The sequence below is a fragment of the Jaculus jaculus genome, chromosome 1 (genome assembly GCF_020740685.1).
Source record: "Jaculus jaculus isolate mJacJac1 chromosome 1, mJacJac1.mat.Y.cur, whole genome shotgun sequence".
Lineage (NCBI taxonomy): Eukaryota > Metazoa > Chordata > Mammalia > Rodentia > Dipodidae > Jaculus > Jaculus jaculus.
In genome coordinates this window covers 120286253-120304416 of record NC_059102.1, presented here as the reverse complement: position 1 = coordinate 120304416, position 18164 = coordinate 120286253, and the positions used below count along the sequence as shown (strand labels likewise).

The following is an 18164-nucleotide window of genomic DNA, read 5'->3' as shown; positions in this document are numbered from 1 at the left end:
AATGAGTAAAGAGGCAAGCAGTCAAAGAAGATGCCTGACACCCCTGACTCCTGGCCTCCACATGCACAGGCATGTGCATCACACACAGAAACATGAATGTGCATCGTACACAGTTACATGTCCAAAAGCTTTTCATTTCAAAATGTTGGCATGAATCTCAGGTAAAGCTTAGAAGAACTGTGTAGTTGGAATACATTTGTCAGGAAGTAAGGTTGCTAGCTAGTGAAATGGCACTCAAATCAAAACAAAAAAGGAAATAATACAGGTTTGAGCAGAAATAAGTGAGGTGGAAAGCATGCATGCACAAATGAGTGTGACCAGTCAAGCCAAAAGCTGACTCTACAAAGTCTCACAAAATTTTGGTAGATATGGTCAAAGAAAAGGATGAAAATGCAAATCAACTGTGCAAAATGAAGGAGACATTTGAGGGTGGGCGTGTGGTGTACAGCTGCAATCCCAGCACTTGGGGAGATCAGGCATTCAAGGCCAGTCTCAGCTACATAGTAACTTGAAGGCCAGCCTGGCCCATGTGAGACACTGCCTCAGCAGACAAAGGGGGAAGAGGGGAAGGGAGAAGGAGAAGAAGAGGAAAAGGAGGAGGGAGAGAAAGAGAAATTTGGAAAATATGGCAGACTGACTCCAGCCTGTCACTGTGCCTACCCTGATGGGGAGGTCAGACACTACCTCGAATTCTGAGTGCTGCCTGCTGAGTTCCGTCAGACAGATGCATGACTTGAATTCAGAACTAGGCCGTGCCACAAGGGAACGGTATGTAAGAATCCATGGGTTTTTCTTCCTTTTTGAGCTATATTGAGATACTACTCACAAATGTATAACTCACACTATAGTGGTTTTTAGTTTATTCACTGGTTACGCAGCCATCCTCACAATCAATGTTAGACTGATCAGCCTGCAAAGAAGCCCTGCACCCTGTAAGACATTACCCGTAGTTGGCTCATCTTCCCTGTCCCCCACTCCTCCTGTCCCAGGTCTGGGCAACCACTAGTCTTTCTCTCAGTATTTATCTATTCTGGATATGTCGATATGTGGCCTTTTGTTATTTTTGTTGCTAAACTGAGCTTTTAGAAAAGTTCTTAAGAGATTAAGATTGGAGCAGAAACATCTTCTTAGAACAGCCTGTCTTGATAAATTTGAAGCAAACATTATGCTTAAGGGAGAATCTTTAGCTGCTGTCTCCTTTAAGGTTAAAATAAGACGTTACTACTGCTGCTGTTTAGTATAATACTGGAAATGATGACCATAATAACAAAAGAAAATAATTTAGAGACATAAGAATGGGATGGGTATTTATACCAAAAATGAAAAACTAACCAATGAACAGAAATAAACAAGAAAATGTAGTAAGGTTGTCATATATAAGATCTGAATAAACACCCAAAAGCTCTTCCTGGCCAGAAACAATAAACTAGAAAGTGAAAAAAAGAAGATACCATTTGATTTAGCAAGGCTGGAGAGATGGCTCAGTAGTGAAAGGTGCTTCTTTGCAAAGTCTGATGGCCTGGGTTTGATTAGTACCCCCATAGGCCAGATGTACAAAGTGGCACATGCATCTGGAGTTCATTTGCAGTGGCAAGGGGCCCTGGGGTACCCATTTCCTTCCTCCCAAAAGTAAATAAAAGTATTTAAACACACACACACACACACACACACAATGAAGACTTACTTAAAATCCTATTTTATCTCATAAAGAATACATTAGGGCTGGCGAGATGGCTTAGTGGTTAAGCGCTTGCCTGTGAAGCCTAAGGACCCCGGTTCGAGGCTCGGTTCCCCAGGTCCCACGTTAGCCAGATGCACAAGGGGGCGCACACGTCTGGAGTTCTTTTGCAGAGGTTGGAAGCCCTGGCGCGCCCATTCTCTCTCTCTCCCTCTATCTGTCTTTCTCTCTGTGTCTGTCGCTCTCAAATAAATAAATAAAAATTTAAAAAAAGAATACATTAGTCATATGTGAAATAAATTTAAAAGACAAAAGGTGGGGCTGGAGAGATGGCTTAGCAGTTAAGGCATTTGCCTGCAAAGCCTAAGGACCCAGGTTCAATTCCCCAGTACCCACATAAGCCAGGTGCACAAAGTGGCACATGCATCTGGAGTTGGTTTGCAGTGGCTGGAGGCCCTGGCATGCCCATTCTCTCCCCCCTCCCCATCTGTCTGTGCCTCTTTCTCTCTCAAATAAAATAAAAAATTTAAAAAAATACAAGAAGTATGGGTAACTGTAGTAATATGACATGTTCTTAAAAAGACTTAACTTGAAATTACAAGTATATTCTCCACTTTACTCCCAATTCATCTGCAAATTTATTGCAATTTCCTGTGCAAAAGTCCGGCACAATTTTGGAAGAGAACTTCACACATGAATTTTGTACTTCACACAGAAGAAGCACATTCCATGAATGGCTAAGATAATTTTGCCTTGCTAAATATATTACCAAACCTAGTAATTAAAATACTGCAGTCCTAATTCTGAAACAGACTTTTTAAAAGCAGAAAATCCCAAAATAGACCTATGTTTATAGGAGCAGAAATAGTAGTACATTGTTGAGATATCATCATAAATCATTAGGGAAAGTAGCCATGGTGGCACATACCTTTAGTCCTAGGACCCAGGAGGCTAAGGTAGGAGGAGTGCTGTGAGTTCAAGGCCACCCTGAGACTTCATAGTAAATTCTAGGTCAGCCTTGGCTAGAGCAAGACCCTACCTGGAAACAAAACAAAATCCAGAAACAGAAAAACAAAATAGTGGCAGAGTGATATTTAAAAAAAAAAAAAAAAGCAAGCCAGGTGTGGTGGCTCATGCCTTTAATCCCAGTACTCGGGAGGCAGAGGTGGGAGGATTGCCGTGAGTTCGAGGCCACCCTGAGACTCCACAGTGAATTCCAGGTCAGCCTGGGCTACAGTGAGACCCTACCTCAAAAACCAAAGAAAAGAAAAAAAAAAGCATCTGAAATCAGCAAGTATATAGAATAATCACAAACATCTATGAAATAGTTAAAATTCCAACTAATAAAGCAGTAAATGTAGAGAAATATAAATCAGAGAAGGAGAAGCCCAAGTGCTTAATACAGATATGAAGGGATGTTAAATACATCAGTAAATCCAAATTAAAATAATGACAGTAGGGATGGAGAGATGGCTTCGCAGTTAAGTGTCTGCCTATGAAACCTAAGGACCCCAGTTTGAGGCTCGATTCCCCAGGACCCACGTTAGCCAGATGCACAAGGAGGTGCATGCATCTGGAGTTCGTTTGCAGTGGCTAGAGGCCCTGGCACGCCCATTCTCTCTCCCTCTCTCTCCCTCTCCCACCCTCTCTCTCTCTCTCTCTCTCTCTCTCTCTCTCTCTCTCTCTGCCTCTTTTTCTCTCTGTTGCTCTCAAATAAACAAATAAAAATAAACAAAAAGAAATCTGTTAAAATAATGACAGTAATGATGTGAATCTACCTAAGGATAAGGGGAAACTGGGACGGTCATGTACTGTTGGTGGGTTTGTAAACCACTGCCACCTCAGGTGTGGTCTAAGGGGCTCAAGAATAGGTAGGTACTCCAGTTACTTGGAACAGTCCAAGGATTTAGTCTCTGTTTCAGGAACCAGGGATAAGGGCCAAATTGTTTTTCAAACACCTTACAAAGCAAAATAAAAATAAGCTATTGAGGGCGAAGGATATATAGCTCAATGGTAGATTATGTAGAGGCCCTGAGCTCAACCCCCAACACTGGGGAGGAAAAGTTGTTAAGTACTAGAACATTTGACGACACTTAATTTCTTACTTTGTTCTAGCGTACAGGATGATAGAGATTCAGTGTTCCTCAGTGAAAGCATTTGCCAGCCAGAATAAACTAGAACATTTATGTGAGCTTTGCTCCAAAACTGGCTTTTATTTTGAGTTTAGAAACCCATTTTCCTTTAGAAAAAATAAAATCAGTATTACCCAATAGTTATTAGTTCTCAGTCAAGTTTATAAAATATTAGTTATCATAATCCACTGACAATAATAACTATTATTAAGCAAGAAGTCTAACATATACCACTGTATTATGCTAGATGTTAGGTACCCTATTTGGGAGGCACAATCATGAATTTATAGACTAACTCTTGGAATTTTTCTACCCAGCAGTGGGAAGCTGTTTCTAGCAGTAGCCTGAGGGGAAACAAAGCTAAAGTTTAATTTAAGCCATTAGTAAACCCGCTGCATCTACTCTTGCTGCTGCTCTGGTCTGACTGTAGCTGTAGCTGCATCTCTTCTGCATGCAGGCTGTGGCGGTGTGATCAGGTGTCCCCCGTACACTTAGGTGTGCTGAGTGCTAGGTTCCCAGCTGATGGAGATTTGGGAATTAATGCCTCCTGGAGGGACTGTATTGTTAGAGGTGGGCTTATGGGAATTAGAGCCAGTTTCCTCTTGCCATTGTTTGGCATACTCCCCTGTTGTTATTGTCCATACAATGTTGGCCAAGGGGTGATGTCCACCCTCTGCTCATGCCATTGTTTTCCCCTGCCATCGTGGAGCTTCCCCTCAAGCCTGTAAGCCAAAATAAACTTATTTTTCCCACAAGCTGCTCATGGTTAGGCGATTTCTACCAGAAATGTGAACCTGACTGCAACATAGGTACTCATTGGAGTTTCTATTGAACAACCAAAAACTAGTAATAAAGTGACCAAATAGTCCATCGTATGAACAAAAGGTAAGGAACTTTTGGCTTTGGATAATCCTTAAACACCTGGTAAAGGAAGGGATTTAGGGGTGTGACCTGCTGGACTCTGCTGATCCCAGACACACATCCACTCTAAACACGAATGTAATCACATGACGCCCACCTGTTGTCTTCAACATGTCTGTTGGACTTTAGTTACTGACCTCATCTTCACCACTACAGTCAGCACTTCTTTTTTTTAAATATATTTTTTATTATTTATTTATTTATTTGACAGAGAAAGGGGAAGAGAGAGAGAGAGAGAGAAGGGGCACACCAGGGCTTCCAACCACTGCAAATGAACTACAGACACATGTGCCCCCTTGTGCATCTGGGTCCTGGGGAATCGAACCTGGGTCCTTTGGCTTTGCAGGCAAATGCCTTAACCACTAAGACAGCCCTCCAGCCCCGGTCCGCATTCCTTACACACATGCTCTGAGTGGAAAGTCCAATTGGGTCACTGAGGAAATTGGGCAAAGAGCGTAGCTTAAGATAGTCAGCATCTCTGAACAGTGCAGTCAGGACCAGTTACAGTGCTGTCCAGGCCAAAGGCACACCAAGGCAGAGGAAACCTCGTCACATTAGTTAAAGTGGGTAGATTACATAGTTGTAAGATTAACCTGAGGGCAAGTTGTAAGTAAGGAATTCATTCAGCATCTCACAGCAATAATCTCAGGAAAGTTATTTGTAAGATCTATAAGAAAAATTCCCACCATTATTTTCTGTATTATATTCCCACATTTCTTTCTTACAGTTCATTCCCACAATTTGTTCTTATAGCTTACTCTCATAGTTAATCCTCACACTAGGAAGTAGTAAGGGTGATATGTTTGAAAAATGAAAGAAGGGGCTGGTGTGTTGCTCATTGGTAGAGCACTTCTTGGCATTTATGAGACACACACACACACACACACACACACACACAAAACATAGGAAAGAAAAGGAAGAAGATGGGAAAGGTGAGTCAAAAATAACATTAAAGAGATTGTCAGTCACCTATCGAATCTTTTAAAGTCATTTACGTGATTAGTCACTGCATTCTGGATAAATATTCTAAGAAAAAAAAATAGCCTCAAAATTGTGGTAACAAATAAAGGAAGGGCATATATGAAGCTCCTTAACGTAACTGGTAGCATTGGCAAGCTGCTCAATGAATGTGAAGAGAAAAACAGAAAGCTTATCCAAGGCAGGGCTCAATCTACAGTAGAGAAAAGTTACTTGGAGGTGATAAAAAATTAGGACTGTGTTTCATCAAGTGCTCAAGGGCTGAAGTTGTAGAAATGGGTATCCACTGCGGACAGACATGTGCCAGACAAGATACCCTGGGAGACATTTTTGTGTGTGTACATGTGGAGCATTATGGTGTGGTGTGTGTAGGATGCACGCACCAAGGTGCACACATGCAGAAATCAAAACAAAACATCAGGTGTCTCTCCATCAGTCGTCTGCATGTTTCTTTGAGGTGGAGTGTCTCACTGATTCCATTGACACTTTTTTTTTTTCTGCAAGCCCCAGTGATTCTCTGGTCTTTGCTTCTTCCCACAAGACTGGCATTTCAAACATTGTATTGCAGTTACATTCTTGATGATGGAACGAAATATCTGACCAGAAGCAGCTTATGGGAGGAAAGGGTTTGTTTGAGACTTCCAGTTTCAAGGGGAAGCTCCAGCACGGTGGAGCAGGCAGCCAGTTCAGGGCTTCACACATGAGCAGCAGGCAGGAGCAGCGAGCGTGAGCTCGCGAGTGAACACCCAGGAGGATTGGGCCAATACTCCCCAAGGTCTGTCTCCTGTGACACTCCTCCTCCACCAAGGCTCACCTCCCAAAGGCTGCACCAGCTGGGCATTGAATCTGAGGCTATGGGGGACATTTCACATTCCAACCACCACATGTGGCCAGGCCCAGCTGTTTATGTGAGTGCTGGGGAATTGAACTCAGGTGATCTCAGGCTCCCTTGGGCCCTTTTGCATGGAAAATGCTCTGAGCCATCTATTCACCTCCCTTTAAAAATACTAGGGGTGTGTGTGTGTGTGTATATGTGTGTGTGTGTGTGTGTGTGTGTGTGCACATGCATGTGTCATGGTGTATGTGTGTAGGTCAGAGGATAACCTTGGGATGTTGGCCCTCTCCTTCCATGTTCTTTAAGACAGGTCTTTCTTAGTTTTGGTGAAGGCCAGTTTAGCTGGCCCACCAGTTTCAGCCTCCTATCGCTGTAGTCGAAAGGGATTACAGATGCATGATAGCTTTATGTGAGTTCTGGGAATATGAACTCCAGTTGCAACCATCTCCCCAGCTCTAAGAGACATTTTTTTTTGTTCAAAACAAAAGTGTAAAAAGTCTACTAGAGCTAAGTAAAACTTCATTTAAAAAGAACTTGGGGAGGTTGGAGAGATAGATGGCTTAGTGGTTAAGTGCTATCCTGTGAAGCCTAAGGACCCAGTTCGAGGCTTGGTTTCCTCAGGACCCATGTAAGCCAGATGCACAAGGTGGTACATGCAACTGGAGTTCGTTTGCAGTGGCTAGAGCTCTGATGTGCCCATTCTCTCTCTCTCTTTGTCTCTCTCTGTGTGTGTCGCTCTCAAATAAATAAATAATTAAACAAACAAACCTTGGGAGCCAGGCGTGGTGACGTATGCCTTTAATCCCAGCACTCAGGAGGAAGGGATAGGAGGACTGCTATGAGTTTGAGGCCACTCTGAGACTACAGAGTGAATTCCAAGTCAGCCTGGACTAGAGTGAAACTCTACCTTGAAGAACAAAACAAAACAAAAATATATAAATAAAAATAAATAAATTGGGCTGGAGAGATGGCTTATCGGTTAAGCACTTGCCTGTGAAGCCTAAGGACCCTGGTTTGAGGCTTGATTCCCTAGGACCCACATTAGCCAGATGCACAAGGGGGGGCACATGTCTGGAGTTTGTTTGCAGTGGCTGGAGGCCCTGGCGCACCCATTCTTTCTCTCTCTCTCTCTCTCTCTCTCTGCCTCTTTCTCTCTCTTATCTGTCACTCTCAAATAAATAAATAAATAAAAATAGATAAGAGACTGAGAGGGGGGTTAGGGATATGATGGAGAGTAGAGTTTGAAAGGGGAAAGTAGGGGGAGGGAGGGATTTACCATGAAATATTGTCTACAATTATGGAAGTTGTCAATTAAAACTAATTAATTAAAAATATTTTATTGATTTGCAAGGAGAGGGAATGAGCGCATCAGGGCCTCTAGCCACAGCAAATGAACTCCAGATGCATGCGCCACTTTTTGCATCTGGCTCTACGTGGGTACTGGGGAATTGAACTCATGTCATTAGGCATTGTAGGCAAGCACCTCAATTGCTGAGTCATCTCTCTAGCCCCTAAAACTTCACTTTTTGCCTGGCATGGTGACACATGCCTTTAGTCCTAGGACTGGGGAGGCAGGAGGTAGGAGGATCACCATGAGTTTAAGACCAGCTTGAGACTACATAGTGAATTCCAGATCAGCCTGGGCTGGAGTGAGACCCTACCTTGGAAAAAAGAAAGCAAACTTCATTTTTTTAAAAAGTGTTACAAAACACAAAATGAGACATCACACAGTGGGGGAAAACAATAATTTTCAGAAATTTATTTACACTGCCTCATCCATAGAGGTGCTTGCAAAGCGTCAGTTGACAGTCACTTACTCAGTATCTAGTGCCAAACATTCTGCTGGGCAGGAAATACAGAATGCAGCCTGCGTGGTTCCCGTGCACGCAGAATAAGCAGACGCAGTTGCAGCCTTGTCCCCAGTGTGTGCTTTCATACATTACACAACCGCATCAGAACAGGGTGCACCGTGTTAGCAGTTATGTGTTGGAAGGACTTAGTGGCATAAAAATGTTACAGCTTTGGGCTAAGTGGCAGTTCCCAGAAATGGAAGGTAAAAACCGTCATCTGCATATACATGGAGACATTGTACCATGAAGTATATGAGCAAGCCATTGTCATTTTTTTTTTCTAGAGCATGCATGTTATATTAAATATGTGACTTTTCAAACTCATAGTGGTCATCGAGTGGTTACATGGAATGATTTGGAGTCTCTAGTTCCTTGCTTTAAAATGAGGCAATAACATACCCATTTCTGGACCCCACATAAGGTTGGGTTCAAAGGTGTGGGCCTATGTCCACCACTCAAGAAGGGGCTGTTTTGGTTCCTCACGGCCCGTTGCTAAGACTCCAGACACTGCTAGAGAAGTGATATGAAGTCATCAACGCCGCTGGATTCTAATCATTATTAATTCTCACTGCCCAGGTTACCCTTTTCCCACTGCTCCTCCTGTGGACCCATTCGCCAAAATCAAAGTGGAAGACTGCGGAAGAACCAAGGGATGCTTTAGGTTGGTAGAGCTGTGACTTGGACAACTTTAAAATGAACAAAGGTCCTTACTTCTTCTTCTGTTTGTTTTGTTTGTTTGTTTTTGTATTGTTTTGAGGTAGGGTCTTGCTGTCAACCAGGTGGGCCTGGAATTCACCATGTAGTCTGAGGGTGGCCTCAAACTCACAGCAGTTCTCCTAAAGGTGTGCACCACCATGCCTGGCTTGCTTATTTCTTTTGATCCTAGGTCTGCACCCTTTGGTAACTGCAGCAAAGTTGTGGTCATTTCTAATCACTGTTCCTGTATTCTGTTCCCCACCTTTTTTCCCCACCATTTTTTCAGACACTCTTGTTGTGTAGCCCAGGCTGGCCTAGTACTCATTGTACGGCCTAGGTCGGCTTTACTGGACTCACTTGTGGGCAATCTTCCAGTCTCCACCTCCCCAGTACCAGGATTATGGGCATGCACAACCACACCCAGACAGTGTTGTTTGCTGGTTTTTGTTTTATTTTACTATTTATTTATTTTGTTTTTTTAGGTAGGGTCTCACTCTAGCTCAGGCTGACCAGGAATTCACTATGTAGTCTCAGGGTGGCATTGAACTCACAGCAATCCTCCTACCTCTGCCTCCCGAGTGCTGGGATTAAAGGCATGTGCCACCACGCCCAACTGTTTCCTTGTTTTGAGAGAGTCTAGAGGTCTGTTATTTTCCTATACCTATTAATCCATAAATTCATTTGAAGCCCCTTGGGAGTGTGTTTAGAGATCCAGTTCAAGCTCTGTTGTGGACGCTGACTTCACTCTGCACCATTCTCTGGGCCTAAGGTTTGTATTTAATAAATGGGTTATCTTCATGGTCCCTCCTGGGCGAAACAATTTTTGAGATCCCAAGAAGCAAAGATCGGATGCGGAGGGTAGTCGCTGTGCATCCTGTCTGACACACAGTGGATGCTCTTTTTCTGTACTGATGAAGTGGAGCAGTCATGTCTCTCTTGGTCTATCCTGCAGATATGGCAAGCCAGGCTGTAACGCAGAGACGTGTGAGTACTTCCTTAGCTACCGGATGATAGGGGCTGATGTGGAATTTGAGCTGAGCGCAGACACAGATGGCTGGGTAGCAGTTGGATTCTCTTCGGACAAGAAAATGGTAAGATGCAAATCAGGAGAGAAGCTACTATTTCCATCAAGTGCCTGGGCTTCTTAGATTTTAGAAGCAAATGAATCCATCAGTGAAGAATGAGAATTAGTTTCAAGTTTAAAGTCCAAGTGGGCTTCAGTGGAAGTGTTGGTTATTGGAACACAAGCTGTCTTGTGGTGCACAGTCATGTGCTGGAGAAAGAACCTCCAAAAATGCATGTTGGACCAATAATCACGCGTCTCTTACTCGCATATGTGCAGGGTGGCTGGGACTCAGTCAGTTCATTCTAGGTGGTTCGGCAGCGCCTGGCTGCAGTCCATGGGTTCAGGCTCTTGGATCTGGAAGGAGCAGCTAGCGAGGCGCGTTCCTTTCACAGCACAGGCAGCAGAGCCACTGTAAGAGGAAAAATCAACACAGAACACCTGAGTGAGCAGATACGCAGCTTTGTCCCCCTGCCCCACACCAAGCAATTCTCAAGTGGACATCCTGTTCTTTAATTCAAATCATCTCTGACACAGTCAGTGTCAGATATCCTGATGTGAAGGTTTAGTCTGACATGACTGCTCCACGTTACATGCCAATGACAAATCCTAAGTTGTGACCCATGCTTCTGACTAGCAGCTATAAATCAGAGTTCCCATGACCTCTAGCTACAGTTTCATTAATTTGCTATAATTCAGGTAAGCACTTTACTCACATTTACTTATTGCATCAGGCTGCTTTCCTTTGCTATGACAAGCAAGTAATCAACTTAAAAATATATATATTATTTATTTATTTATTTGAAAGAGAGAATGAGCACATCAGGAACTCTAGCGACTGAAAATGAACTCCAGATGCCTGTGCCACTTTGTGCAGCTGGCTTATGTGGGTACTGGGGAATCAAACCTGGGTCCTTAGGCTTAACAGGCAAGTGCCTTAACCACTAAGCCATTTCTCCAGCTTGAGATAATCAACTTACAACAAGAAAGGTTTTAAGTGTTGGTAAGGTAGTTTAGTGCTAGAGAACTTGCTTAGCATGGATAGGCCCATCACTGCATACACACACACACACACACACACACACACACACACACACACACTGAAAGGTTTATTTTGGCTCATGGTTTCAGAGACTCACATCCATGGCAGGCAGGAAGCCATGTGGTGTGGGGGGCAGTCTCAGCAACTCCTCTAAGGGCACGCTCTCAGTAATTCAATTTACTTCCTCTAGGTTCCATATTTGAAAATTTCCACCATTTTCCAGTATTGCCAAAAGCTGAGGGATCACGAAAGATAGTCCAGATCCAAACCCTAGCATCTATCTATTATCAAGAGTGTTACAAAGGATAGAAATGAGGAGGCAGATGCAGGAGATGCAGAGAGAAGGTGGGGGAGAAGGGAGGAGGCACTTGGAGGCCTGCTTCGTGTGCACGACCCTCCGGTGATTCAGTGTATCCCAGTTCTTTGTTTTTTAGTAATGAAGTCTTCAGTTTGTGGCCATGATTGATTAAATCATTGATCATTAGTGATAATTCAATCCAGGGGCCACGGAGTGAGGTTCATGGAGTGAGGAGTGAGTCTTGGGTTTATTCTTGGCCTTTCTGGTAACCAGGCCCTATTCTGAAGCTGTCTAGGGGCTTTTAGCCACTAGTCATTCATTAGCATACAAAAGAAACTCTTCTCTAGAGGCTTCAGTGGTGTCAGGAGCGGGGTGCCAGGAACCCAGGGCCGAAAACAAATATGATTTCTTATTTTATTACAATGTCATGATCATGCCATTCATACTTCTGCTCCGGTCACATGTAATAATATTCCACTGCCCAAAATGAGTCACACAGCCCATGCCAGAATGAAAGGCCTCAGAAGTACACTCCCTCTGCCAGGAAGCCTGGGTGTGTATACGCTGCTACTAAGAAGGAGTGAAGAACTGAGTCCAATAAACTTAGTCTCCCACAATATCCACTGGCCAGCAGACATGTGGACCCCGGGAAGGACTGTAGTAAACAGCATCAGGACGCCGGGCCGTCGTTGTCCACCTCGTGTATCTCTCTGAAGCCCTAGTGTACTCTGTTCTGTTTCCTGTGGGGTACTTACTATGATGCTAACTTCGCAGCACACCAAAGGCTTGTCAGTGACATCCCAGATAATCTTGGATGAGAATTCTAATTACAGGGGTCATGGAATGTACATTTCTGAGTGAATTGCTTGCAGAAGACGAATGTGATTTTTTTTTTAACCCCGTCTTAATCCTTTTCCATGTTTTAGGGTGGAGATGACGTCATGGCCTGTGTGCATGATGACAATGGCCGAGTCCGCATACAGCACTTCTATAACGTGGGCCAGTGGGCAAAGGAGATTCAGAGAAATCCTGCCAGAGATGAAGAAGGGGTTTTTGAGAACAACCGTGTCACATGCAGGTTTAAACGCCCCGTGAATGTTCCCAGGGATGAAACCATTGTGGATCTGCATTTGAGTTGGTATTACCTGTTTGCTTGGGGTCCAGCCATTCAGGGTAAGGTTGCATTTCAGCTCTTGCATTACACACCAGCCAACGCAGTGCATGCGTTCTCAAGGGAGCTATAAGCATTCCACATGCTCTAAAAGGAAAAGGAAATATGGCCCCTTCCTCCAGAAGGTTGGAGAAGACTTGTTTATATACAAGGATAGGCCAATGGGTATGAGACACACCACATGTACAAAGCTAGAGCAGTGAGAGACAGCATCTAATGTCTGCCATACATAGGGTACAGACTGTTATTCTCACATTTCCATTTACTCCTTACCACACTCTGTAGAAGTCTAGAAATTATCTTCATTCTAGAGAAATTAAGAAATATGCTTATGGAGCTGGGTATAGTGGCGTACACCTTTAATCCCAGCACTGTGGAGGAAAGAGGTAGGGGGATTGCCAGGAGTTCGAGACCACCCTGACATTACATAGTGAATTCCAGGTCAGCCTGCACTAGAGTGAGACCCTACCTCAAAAACAATAAAATAAGGCTGGAAAGATGGCTTAGCGGTTAAGCACTTGCCTGTGAAGCCTAAGGACCACGGTTTGAGGCTTGATTCCCCAGGACCCACGTTAGCCAGATGCTCAAGGGTGCGCACGCGTCTGGAGTTCATTTGCAGTGGCTGGAGGCCCTGGCATGCCCATCCTCTCTCTCTCTCTCTCTGCCTCTCTCTCTGTCTGTTGCTCTCAAATAAATAAATAAATTTTTTTTTAAATAAAATAAGATATGTTCACGGGGCTGGGGAGGTGACTTAGTGGTTAAGGCATTTGCCTGCAAAACCTAAAGACCCTGATTTGATTCCCTAGTACCCATTTAAAGCCAGATGCACAAAGTGGCATCCTTTGCAGTGGCTGGAGGCCCTGGCACACCCATTCTCTCTGTCTCTCTCTCATTGCAAATAAATAAATAAATAAATGAAATGTGCTCATGGCTGTACAACTAACTAATGGAAGAAGTAAAATTCAGTCTCAGGTCTTTCAGACTCTAAGGTCAGTGAATTCTCTTAACTCTTATCCTCTACATAGGAGCACACTGAATAGAAAAAAGCTTCTAGAGATTTCTTTAGATGTCAATAGTAAGCATTTTGTTAGTGCTCACTTTATGACTATTCTCATGGTCACAAATAAACCGAGTTATCCTATAATTTGGCCTGTTACTCATCAAACAATGAGGTACATATGAGTTCCCTGGCTGTGTTGTTAAAATGCAATGTTGTATGCATGGGGTAGGGCCTGAGAGTCTGCATTTTTTTATGAGAAAGAGAGAGATAATTGATATGCCAGGGTCTCTAGCCACTACAGTCGAACTTCAGATGCATCCACCACCTTGTGCGTCTGGTTTACATGGATTCTGGGAAGTTGAACCTGTGTCCTTGGGCTCCACAGGCAAGTACCTTAACTGGTAAGCCATCTCTCTAACCCAAGTCTGCATTTCTATCCATGGTGATGCTAGCTCACGGATGACCTTACTATGGATGGCAATGCTTCTTATCAGTTTACCCATCAGAGACTTGAGGGCATCCGTAGAGATCATCTAAAGACTGCTAAAGTCATGTCACATTGTGTCTTGAGCATGCTTCCTGGTTGATCAGCTTAGAGGCCTGAACAAGAGTGGAAGTGAGTTGGGTTTACAATTTTGTGTGAACTCACTCTCTCACTTTGGCTCCTGATAGTTTTGCAACTAACTCTGTTCCATCCTTCCTTTCCCACTTTTCCTTCATTCCTTCCTTACTATTTTTTCTTTATTTCCTCATCTTCTTCTTCCCTTCCTTTCTCTCTTTCTCCTCCCCCCACTGCCTCCCTCTTTCTCATACACACATTGATCTTTGTAGCTTAGGCTGGTGATCCCCCGGTTTCAGCTTCCTTAGTAGCTGAGGTTATAAATGTAGGCCGCCATGCACAGCCTAACCCCTTTGGTTACTGTGTTTCCTCATGTGATCCCATGTTTTCCTCCAATTTGTTTTCATTAATCAATCCTCATGTTCCTCCTCACCTGTTGCCAACTGGGGAAACAATTGGACACCTTCTTATATATCTTTTTCCCATCCTTCCTTCCTTCTCTCCTTCCTCCCTTCCCTTCCTTTCCTTCCCTCCTTTCCCTCTTTTCTCTCTCTTCCCTCCCTCCCTCCCTCCCTCCCTCCCTCCCTCCCTCCCTCCCTCTCTTCCTTCCTTCCTTCCTTCCTTCCTTCCTTCCTTCCTTCCTTCCTTCCTTCCTTCCTTCCCTCCTTCCTTCCTCTTTCTCTCTTAGAGAGAGAGAAAGAGAAAGAATCAGCGCACCAGGGCCTCCAGCCACTGCAAACCAACTTCAGACACATGTGCCACCATGTGTATCTGGCTTATGTGGGTTCTGGGGAGTTGAACCTAGGCCCCTAGGCTTTGCAGGCAAGTGCCTTAACTGCTAAACCATTCCTCCAGCCCCTCCTTTTCCACTTTCTGATTTCCCAGATTAGACCTATGGATCTGCAATGATACCTTCAGGTACTTCCAGAACCCTGGGAAATAAATGATATCTTAGCCTGGAGAAATGAATTCATTTAAAATGATAGGATTGGAGTTTAAGAATTTGAGTTTCAGCATTGGTTCTGCCCCAAATCTGAAATTCATTTCCTCATATCTAAAGCAGGGGTAATAGTAATAACTACTTCGTTGGATTATTGAATTATTAAGTGAAAACACTATTTGAAATTGCTTTAACAAATTGGAAAATGTTGTATAGTAGTTCCCCCCCCCATCTGTGGGAGATCTGTTCCAAGACTCCAGTGGTTGCCAGAAGTGCTACACATACATTTTTTCTTCTTATACATAATTTATAAATTAGATACAGTAAGAGAGTAATAGCAGTAGCTAATAATAAAATGGAATAATTATAATACTATACTGCAATAAGTTATATAAATATAAATTTTGCTCTGTCTCAAAATATCTTACTATACTGTACAATATATATGTATGTATATGTATATGCACATATTTTTTTCTTTGATTATTTGTTTTATCGAGGCAGGGTCTCACTCTATCCCAGTTTGACCTGAAACTCACTCTGTAGCCACAGGATAGCCTCGAATGCACAGGGCTCCTACCTGTAATTGGTGGTGGGTGAGCCTGGAAGGTGAAACCCTGGAGCAGGGAGACTGCTGTGTGTTCAAAAGGTCATCTTACGTATATGGCCTCCTAGTCTAATGTCTAAGGTCCACCCCCTCCCCAAGATCTGTCTTGCCTTGCCTGATAGACTGCCTCCATGCTTTTGTTCCAATTGTCTCCAAGCCAAACAAGCAAAGTTTTACCCTTTGTGCTGGCCTTTATTTTTCCTGTATCTTGAGAGATCTAATGTCTGGCTATTGGCCAAGTCTTGTCCATTCCCTTCCTATCTCTCATAAACTTTGGGTTAAGTCTTGAATAGCATAAACTGGAGGTGCATGGCTTAGCATCGGAACCCAAGCAGGGGACCCAGTGAGGTGAGGTGAGGTAGGAGGCCCGAGCGGGCCCTGTGGAGAGAAGGACCTGGAGCTAGCCAGAGGAACTCGCACAAGCAGGAGCTAGCCATGGAGCAGATGCTTGCCATGCCGTGTATTCCAGAGCTCCCTCAGGGTCAGGACCTTAAAAATCCTTCCTCTGAGCCAGGCCTGGTGGTGCAAGCCTGTGATTTCAACTCCTCTGAGACTGAGACTGAGGCTGGAAAATCACGAGTTTAAGGCCTGTGTGGACTACAGAATGAGTTCAATGCCAGCATGGTAAATTAGTTTTATTTTTATGTCTCAAAAAGTTGAAAAAAAAAAAAAAGACGGTGGGATTCTAGCTCATTGGTAAATCTTTTGCTTAGCATCATTGGTAAATCTTTTGCTTAGCACTGTTAAAGACTTGGGATCAATCTCCAGTTCTGTAAACTAAAAACAAACAAAACCCCTCGGTCCGAGCTCCTGTCCTAAGGAAGCCTTTGCACTGAACTCAAATGCCTCAGTTTCTCTACCTTAGGAGTTTGGTGATTATTTCCTGGGGATCTTTCAGGAGGTCAGAAATGTAGCCCGCTTTAACTTGTTCATCTCTTTTCTTAAGGAGATGTGGTTACCCAGGCCAGCCTCAAACTTTTGGGTTCCAGAGGTCCTCCTACCAGGACGACAGATGTGCAGCACAGATAGCTTCGAGAAAATGCCTTATTGCAACTTTTTACTGTTTGAGCTCTGTAGCGCTAGGGGATCAAACCCAGGCCCCTGCATGCTAGGAAAGCTGTCGGCCACTGATCTATCCCACCAGCCCTTAACCATTATTTTACTCAGAGACCTTCCCTCTTTCTACTTTTAACCAGGTCAAGAAAAGTTTTCTATCCAAACACTTGTTATCATGGTCATCCTAATTTTTATATCATTCTTCCAGAAAGGTACACAGACATCCAGCATGGCACATCCTTTCTGGCCTGTCTAGGTCAGGCTAACTCATAATGCCTCACAGACAGGGAAAGAGGGCTTCCATCTGTGAATGAGGACCTCAGCGTCCTCTGGAGTTGCTGAGCCTTGTCCAAAAGACACAGGGCTAGAAATGTAGCTTAGGGGTAGCAGAACAGTTGCCTCGCCTGCGCAAAGTCCTGGGTTCCATCCCCTGGGACACACACCACACACGTACACACACACACACACACACACACACACACGCACCCACGGAAAAACACACATACATTTTCTCACTTATTATTAAGAAGTTGAAACTTACTAGAGAAAGTAGGAATTCATAAAATTCATTGAAGTGGTGATATTAAAGCTTGGCTGCTATGGAGACAGAACAGTGACACTGATCTGATGGAGGGGGTGTTGCAGCCTCGTAAGAACCAGTCTTTTGGATGACCTTGGGTCATTCCTGTGTTCCCTGTTATATTGCATTTTGGAGAATTCTGATGAATACTCTAGTATCCAGTCCCAGGGCTTTATAGCCAGGGCGCATGCATTCACACTGAAGACCTCTTCTTTTTCTGTCATCTGCCTATCTCATTTGCAATCTGTACTGTTTGTGATTGTCACTCCCTGCTGTTTTTGTCTTCAAGGCTCCATCACAAGACATGATATAGACTCTCCACCAGCTTCGGAGCGAGTTGTCAGTATTTACAAGTATGAAGACATTTTTATGCCATCGGCTGCTTATCAGACCTTCTCATCTCCATTTTGTTTGCTCCTCATTGTTGCCCTGACCTTCTACTTACTGATGGGAACCCCGTAACCAGGGATACAAGGCCAGCAGATTAAACAGATTGGAAAACTTTTACTATTAATATATTTTTCAAGAATATTGAGAATGACTTTAGCTTCTGTCAATTAAAAACAAGTCATGACTTCAGCTTTTTTGGGGAAAAAAAAAACAAAATAAGCTTCTTTTCTAGTCAAATAGGATTGGGAAATAGTGATAATCATACTTTTGGGAAGTACCTAAAACTTTTGTAAGCACTTTCAAGTATGTTTTCATATCTGAGCTTCATAATGTCCACATATTGGCTTGATAAACTATGATTGCCGTCA

General features: G+C 43.6%; 1 protein-coding gene across 1 annotated transcript in view; it reads left to right on the top strand.

Annotated features, from left to right (window-relative positions):
* Frrs1l (ferric chelate reductase 1 like) overlaps positions 1 to 17913 on the top strand; it is a 32620-nt gene extending 14707 nt beyond the window's left edge. The window contains exons 2-5 of the mRNA XM_004656991.2: positions 8971 to 9055; positions 10043 to 10181; positions 12420 to 12666; positions 17696 to 17913. Coding sequence (XP_004657048.2) covers positions 8971 to 9055; positions 10043 to 10181; positions 12420 to 12666; positions 17696 to 17868 — 644 coding nt within the window. The 3' untranslated portion in view covers positions 17869 to 17913. The remainder of the gene's footprint in view (positions 1 to 8970; positions 9056 to 10042; positions 10182 to 12419; positions 12667 to 17695) is intronic.
* The last annotated feature ends 251 nt before the right edge of the window (positions 17914 to 18164 follow it).